We start from the raw sequence: 8,347 nt of genomic DNA, 5'->3' as shown, positions 1-8,347 counted from the left end.
CTAAGCTGATACATTTTTAAGTGCAGAAAAGAAAAATAGCTCTATATCAGGTGAAGCAAAAAATGCTATTGGGGATCTATTCAATGAGCAAGTGGGTGTTACTCTTCTCTTCTTTGGAGCTGGTGGACATGTTAAAACCTCTGGTATTCTGAACCTTTTAGCCTTTGGTGTAGAACAGCCATGTGTAGATTTATCTTCCTTATTATCCTCCTCAACATTCTTGTTAACCTGTTCTTGAGAGCTTGAAGAAGTAGTTGTAGCATACTCACAAGGCCCTGCCATTGATTTTTGCTTCTTTTTTTCCTCAAGTTTTTGCCACTTCCTTCGAGTTCTTGTAGCAGCTGGTGCCATGATCTCAGGTACTGCTAGCTAAATCCTATAAATGGGTACCCTCTAAACACTTGAACAAAGGTTAGTTGAAAAGCTCAGTTTGCATATGTAAATGGGGACATAGAAAAAGACCTTTACTTTGTATGATTTCTGCTGCAACCCAGTAGAGAAATTAACCATATAGTCAGCATTTGAAACAGCAAAGAATCTTCATGGCATAAAACTATTTGAGAGGTTGAAAAGTTCATGTCCTGCCATAACATGTACACTGGTAAATAAAAAAAAAAATGAAGAAAAGAAAAGAAAAACAATACTACAGTAACAAACTACTACCACTATAGGAGATTAAATTTTATTCTAATAGCCTCTATATACCAAATCCTTATAAGATAGAAAACCCTCTGAGGCCCCTGAGCTAGCTTTTTCCCCTATATGAACTTGAAGATCATCTTTCTGCTCCAGGTTACATAAGGTGGCCCCACTTATTAGTATTATTTTATAGCAAAAGTTGGAGAAGACACGTAGAAAGGGAGATCTTCTTTATGGTTCTATTTTTCTTTTTTTTTATATACAATAGAATTTTTTAGAGCGAACTTGGAGGAGTGATAAATTTGTTAACTAAAAAGTCACAAGTTTGAATTTAAAAAATATTTTCTTTCTAAATATGCAAGCATGTAAGGGCAAATTCTATTGCATAAGACTTCCCAATTTGTGATAACAGAGGTGAGGCTCTATTGTCATTGTATTTTTTCAAAAAAACTATTTTCCAGACTTTAACAATGACTTTCTGATCATAAAAAATAATCTTATGGGTGGTCAAAAACTTGACCTCGTATAATTGAACTTTTATAACTAAAAAATAAAAAAGTGATAGAGGTAAAACTATGAGTTTTAGAATTTGTTTATTCTATGATAGGTAAGAAAGGACCAATAAAAAACTAATAAAATTTAAGTTGTCGCTTGTTGGTTGGCACCCAGCAGTTGTCTATACGTTGTGTAATAATACAGATCACGTATCTTACGATTGAAAGTTGTGATCTTTATTCCAGCCACAATCTGCATGCGAAGATTAATTTTCCTAATAATTCTGGAAAGAAAAGCAAACTTTTTTTTTTAGTAAATGAAAAGTAAACTTACCTAATGTACTAGAATAATTGCTTTTGCTTTGGGTGGGTTGGTTGAGAATTCTAGCTCATGCAAAATTAATTAATGAATTCTAACAATCAGCATGGCCCAAAACAAAAAGGACAAAGCACCTCAAACAATATCAACAAGTAGTTTATGTACAAGAAACTCACAAAACAAAAAAACAAAAAACAAAAAACTGCCTCAAATTTAGGCGCGTTATATTTTTATATATGTGCACATATTTCATTAAGCAATCAAAAAATGTAAATAAGACACAAAAAGCAGTACCCATTAACATATATACAACGCATTGAGTGTAAATTTATTTTATTAAGATTAAATTATGTATATCTTTGTGGCATAATTTTATTCTAAAGTTTTAAACATTTTTATGATTGCGCATCATCAACAAATTTAATATATAAAATAATTGTTACTCTAATTTAGTTTTATCATAATCGAGTTAAACCAGACAGGCTAGCTGGTCTAACCATGAAATGGACATTTACCGAAATATAATTTAGTTTCATAGTTGAATTCATAATTAGACTATATGAAGTTATGAACTAGTCAAATTAATCAAAATCTCATTGAACCAGTCAAATAACTAGTTGAACCAAACAGCTAATTTGTTTTAGGGTCTAGTGTTTGTCATTTTAAATGACACAAAATTGTGTCATTTTTAATGAAACTACGTCGTTTTGGTGTGTTTTATCATTTTCTCTAATTTATAAAATTAGAAATAAAAAGAAAATGGAGGAGAGAGAATGTAAAAACACACTAAAATGACGTAGTTTCATTAAAAATGACATAACTTTGTGTCATTTAAAATGACAAACATTTTTCCCTTTGTTTTTATTACAAAAATTATATAATATTTCTCATATTTCATAAGCACTTATATATTCCACATTATACTGAACAAATTACGTTTATGATGTTTTTAATTCAATCATTCAATTTAAAAGGTTGAACTAAAACTAAAACTAAAAGTTACACCAGTTCATTGTATGATCTGTTCTTAACAATATTACTGTAATGAAAATCTTTCAATAATGATACAATTGATCAACAAACAATAGGCAATCATGCGTTTCACGTTTATCTGAGTAGTAGCAGTGAAATTCCAATCCAATGCTAAATTCATATTATACACTTAAAAAAATAAAAAATAAAACAAGCAATCCCAATCCAAACTTATTTAGAGCCCGTTTGTTTGGACTTCACAAAAAAGTAACTTTTATCTCTTCTTTATTTTAGAATTGTTTTTTATAAAAGTTAAAGTTATTTATATTTTTAAAAAAATATTTAACTTTTGAAAAAAATATTTGACTTTTCTTTTTTCTTAGAAGTTAAAATTTTTAGCTTATGAAAAAAGTAGGTTTTTGGCTTTTTTTATGACTTCTGCTTTTTTTTAAAGTAGACATCCAAACAAACTAAAAATAAAAAGTGCTTTTTTTTCTTGAAAAAAACAGCTTTTTAAAAAAAAAAATTATCCAAACGAGTCCTTAGTTGCAGTCTAGCTTTCATTTTGACCAAAAGAAAAGTTAGATTTTGGTAGAGAACTTTTAATGGGCCAGCTATTGGGCGTGTACATAGTATTGACTTTTGAAATCAGAAAAGAACCAAAAAATACATGACGCCCACCGTGGGGCTCGAACCCACGACCACAAGGTTAAGAGCCTTGCGCTCTACCAACTGAGCTAGACGGGCTACATGAAGCAACGTGGATAAGAAAGATAGATCAAAAGTGAGAACCAGGCAATGGGACAATCCAAAAGTACCTGGACCCACAAACTTAACAATAGGCAGTGTAGCCCAATGGACACATAAAGTAGCCATGAGCCAACCCATTAACCTCTTTTAAGATTAGAAAACGGGGTTGAACCACAGATTTCTCTAGCAAGGTGTACAAGGTTGGATTACTATGCGACCAGAATTTTGTACACGCGGATTTAATTTGATTTGGCAACATTTCAACCACCAGTTCTTATGCTTTGATTTACAAAAACAATAAAAATATAAAACAGCATTAATTAATAATTAACACTATAGCCTTTATAATTTACATCCATAAAAAGTAGTTGTAATGAAAGCCAGAATGTTATCTAATGAGAAGAGTATGTAAGGAGCGCATCATTGCAAGCATCAATTCAAAAAGAAACACTCACAATAATGTAATAGACCAAGATTATTATTGAAAACTAAACTCCTATCTTAGCCTACTCTGTCCTTGTCCGCACATATCAAAAACATAATGCTCGTTCTCAAGTAGAGAGACATAAATTAAGGCACATGCCGCATATCAGAAATGAACACTGTTGAATATCAAGGACAAGAAGATTTATAAGTAATTCATGTGTTTCAACTACACAGCGGAAAGTCTATTATATAATTTAAAAAAAAGAAAATACAGAGAGATATACATGATATGAGACTTCTATACTACTATTCTAAACTATTATTTACAACACTCCTCCTCAAGCTTGTTACATAAGTGATCTATCCTAGGCTCTCTCAAAGACTTAGTGAAAACATCAGCTAATTGATTAGTTGAGTTAACAAAACTAGTGACTATATCTCAAGAGAGAACTTTTTCTCTAACAAAATGACAGTCTATTTCAATGTGCTTGGCCCTTTCATGAAACACTAGATTGGAAGCAATATGTAAAGCAGCTTGATTATTGCAAATGAGAGATATTGTGCCAATGTCTCCAAATCTGAGTTCCTTCAATAGTTGTTTTAACCAGATAAGTTCACAGGTGGTTGTGGCCATTGAGCGATATTCTGCTTCAGCACTTGATCTGGCAACTACATTTTGTTTCTTGCTTTTCCAAGAAATCAAGTTACCTCCAAGGAATACACAATACCCAGATGTGGATCTTCTATCACTGGGGGAACCTGCCCAATCAGCATCTGAGTATCCCTCAACTCTGGTATGCCCTTTGTTTTTATAGAGGAGACCTTTACCTGGAGCATTCTTGATGTACTTGAGGATACGGATCATTGCATTCCAATATTCTTCACAAGGAGAATTCAAGAACTGACTTACTACACTGACTGCAAATGAGATGTCTGGTTGAGTAACTGTAAGATAGTCCAGCTTCCCAACCAATCTTCTATACCTTTCTGGATCTGAAAATAGCTCCCCTTGGTTTGGCATAAGCTTGACATTATCCATGAAAGTTGTCTCCTCTAGAATGTCCATAGCATATTTCCTCTAGGATATCACAATACCATCCTTGGATTGAGCCACTTCAATTCTCAAGAAATATCTTAGTCTTCCGAGATCCTTTGTCAGAAAATGATGACTGAGATATTATTTTAACTGAGTAATGCCTTGATGGTCATCACCTGTAATGACAATGTCATCAACATATACCACCAAATAAATGGATCCAGAGTCTGAGTGGCGATAAAAGACTAAGTGATCAGCCGCACTTCGAGTCTTACCAAACTGCTGGACAATGATGCTAAACCTCTCAACCCAAGCTCGTGGAGACTATTTGAGACCATACAAAGATTTGCGGAGTCGACAAACTAGACTGGACTCCCCCGGAGCAACAAATCTAGGAGGTTGCTCCATATAAACTTCTTCCGTAAGATCGCCATTGAGGAAAGCATTTTTGACATCCAATTGATTAAGGGGCCAGTGACGGATAGCAGCCATAGTAATAAAGAGGCGAACAGATGCCATTTTTTCCACAGGGGAAAATGTGTCCCCATAATCTTCACCAAACACCTGAGTGTATCCCTTGGCCACCAAACGTGCTTTGAGATGATCCATTTATCCATCAGGACCAACCTTGACAGTAAATATCCATCTATATCCAACAACAGATTTTCCAAAGGAAAGAGGAACCAGATCCCAAGTACCACTACCATGAAGTGCACACATCTCGTCAATCATAGTCTGTCGTCATCCGGGATGGGATAATGCCTCACTTGTAGTCTTAGGAACATATATAGAAGACAAAGAAGAAAGACAAGCAAAATGTGATGGAGAAAGGCGATGATAACTCATATTTATTGGATACCTAGGTGGAGGACGAATATTACGAGTACCTTTTCGGAAAGCAATGGGTAGGTCAATGTCAGAGGGCGGGACCGAAGTTGCAGGAGTTGATGACGGCAGATCTGAGTTCATATGAACCTCATCAATGTCTTGGGGTATGGGTGGATGTGACCGACAGTGATAAACTTGGAGAGGATGATCTAATGCTGGGACATATGGAGAAGTGAGAGTAGGCGGTGGTGGTGTGGAATCTGGTGCCGGAACATATTGAATTGGAACAGAGGGTAAAGGTAATTGAGTATCAATAGATTCATCGGGAATGGAGGTGGAGCTAAAAAATGTCACAGACTCAAAGAAAGTAACATCTGTCGAGACAAAAGAGCGATAGAGACTGGGAGAGTAACACTGATAACCTTTTTGTGTCCGGGTGTAACCGAGGAACACATTTTTGTGGGATTTGGCAGACAACTTGTCACGATTGGGACTGAGTTCATGGACAAAACAACTAGAACCAAAAATACGAAGGGGTAAGGAATGTAAAGGCTGACGGGGAAACAAGATAGAGCACGGTACCTGGTTACCAAAGACATAGGAAGGCATGCGATTAATGAGATAGCATGCGGTTAGAACAGCATCACCCCAAAAATTAGTAGGAACATTCCCATGAATTAAGAGTATCCGAGCTATTTCAATAAGATGACAATTTTTTCTTTCAGCAACCCCATTTTGTTGGGGGGTGTGCGCACATGATCTGTGGTGAAGAATGTCGTGAGAGGTCATGAATGATTGAAATGGTTGAGACAGATACTCACAAGCATTATCACTACAAAAAGTGCGGATAGGAATACCAAATTGAGTAAGAATTTCATGATAAAATTTCTGAAATATGGATAACAACTCAGAGCGGGTTTTCAGTAAAAATAACCAAGTGTTTCGAGAATAATCGTCAATAAAGGTAACAAAATATCTATAACCCCGATTTGATTCAGTATGACTGGGTCCTCAAACTAAAAGGAGAGGAGGCACGCTGATTGACTCTATCAGGAAAAGAACTGCAAGTATGTTTCCCGAATTGACATAATTCACATTGCAAAGTGGACAGCTTGGACAAACGTGGCACCATCTTCTGGAGCTTTGTACGACTAGGATGACCTAATTGAGCGTGAATAGTGAGTAGAGAATCTAATGCAGAATGAGCATGAGAGGAGCTGGAGAGCAAGTAAAGGCCATTGGACTCAAATACGCCGCCAATTGTCCTCCCCGAATTTCAATCCTGTAAAACAACAGAATTTTGGGTAAAAGAAATGAGACAATTAAGAAAACGTATTAAACGGCTAATGGAAAGGAGATTAAAGGATGAACCAGGGACATAAAGCACATTATCAATAATAATGGAGGGAAAGAGATGTACTATTCCAATCCCATGAGACTGAACCTGGGAACCATTTGCCATAGTGATAGCAGGAAAATAATCAAAGGTAGAAAGAGAGGAAAACAAAGATTTATTATCAGAAATATGATCAGATGCACCAGAATCAAGAACCCAATGATCAAATGATGAACTTTGAGTGAAACCAGCAACACTATTACCTGTATGCACAACAGTAGCAGTGGAACCAGGGATCGTGAGCTGAGAAATATCTTGAGGAAGGATAAATGAGCTAGAATCAACCTTGAATCAAGAACAATTTGCTGAAACAAAGATGTCGTGAACAGTAATGAAAAGAGGAGAAATGCTTCGGAAGGGCCGCAACGGACTCGGAACCACAAGTTAAGGATCGATCTGAACACAGAAGGATAGGGTGATCCTGACGGTGGAAGTCGTGCGTATGTTTCACGCGCGTGAGGGTGCGTAAGTGAGAATTTGGGAGCAGGCCTTGGACGGAAAGAACTTCCTCCTTGTGACGATCACAACTGTGGGTGACTCGTTGAAAAATGTGCTGAAAAAGTGATCGGTAGTGGCGGTCAACAGCGGTCAAACGGTGGTCCACTACCCTGGCAACCTCTGATGACGGTGGGTCTTGCGACGTTGGGTTGATCGACTTCTTCTGAGTCCGTTGATGTACTTTTTATCAGAACGATCGCTGAAAAAAAAATTCAGTGGAAGACGGTGGTGGCAGACGCTGGCCGAAAACTGACGACGGTGACAGTTTCCGGGAAGATTTTTACTCAGTAGACAGTGGGTCTACCGGAAAGATGCGGATCTAATTAGGCTTTAATACCATGTTGAATATATGTTGAGACATATAAAACCATTAATGTAGCCTCACCCAAAAGCTTAAGCTTTTGGGTTGAATTGGTTCTTTACATGGTATCAGAGCCTCGTGTCTCGGGTTCGATCCTCGTCGTCCCTCATTTTCTCTTACCAAATTTCTTAGCACAGGTAGGCTGGGCCTGTTGCATCATCCACCTTTCAAGCCTAATAGGCTCTCTTGTGAGGGGGGCGTTGAGACATATAAAACCATTAATATATAACCTTACCCAATCGATTAAGCTTTTAGTTAAATTGATTCTTTACAAATAGCAATGTCTTCACAGTTTAGAGTCACTATCCCGTATAGGATAAGAGGCAAAAAAACAATAAGCACCGCTATTTGTCACCTAGAAGTTAGTCCTACTATACACATTAAATATGAAGGCAATTAAACATGAAAAGTAAAGGAACAAAACTTCCTACTAATTGAGCAGGCACCTATACTTCTGATTTGATCTGAACCATTTTCTTCTGAATCATCTATCTGCAACTGCCTCTGAAAGGCAAATGGAGGTGGTGGGGGATCAACATTCAATGTACCATCAAGTACTCTTGCTACCTCCCCCATTGAAGGTCTCCTACGTTCATCCATTTGAAGGCACCAGAATGCAATTCGTAAT

General features: G+C 36.6%; 1 protein-coding gene and 1 non-coding gene across 2 annotated transcripts; both read right to left on the bottom strand.

The window, feature by feature from the left end:
* Window positions 1–351, bottom strand: LOC133298498 (cyclin-dependent protein kinase inhibitor SMR9-like). The gene has a single exon (XM_061497796.1). It carries the CDS (start codon window positions 349–351, stop codon window positions 1–3), a length of 351 nt encoding a protein of 116 aa, XP_061353780.1.
* Window positions 352–3,098: 2,747 nt separating this feature from the next.
* TRNAK-CUU (transfer RNA lysine (anticodon CUU)) lies at window positions 3,099–3,171 on the bottom strand. The gene has a single exon. It is a non-coding gene; the product is annotated as a tRNA-Lys (tRNA).
* Window positions 3,172–8,347: the final 5,176 nt, after the last annotated feature.

The sequence above is a fragment of the Gastrolobium bilobum genome, unplaced genomic scaffold (genome assembly GCF_033153095.1).
Source record: "Gastrolobium bilobum isolate Gb01-03AN ecotype WA unplaced genomic scaffold, APGP_CSIRO_Gbil_v1 utg2403, whole genome shotgun sequence".
Taxonomy (NCBI): Eukaryota; Viridiplantae; Streptophyta; class Magnoliopsida; order Fabales; family Fabaceae; genus Gastrolobium; species Gastrolobium bilobum.
The sequence above is the reverse complement of the archived record's forward strand: the minus strand, read 5'-3'. Positions and strand labels throughout refer to the sequence as shown.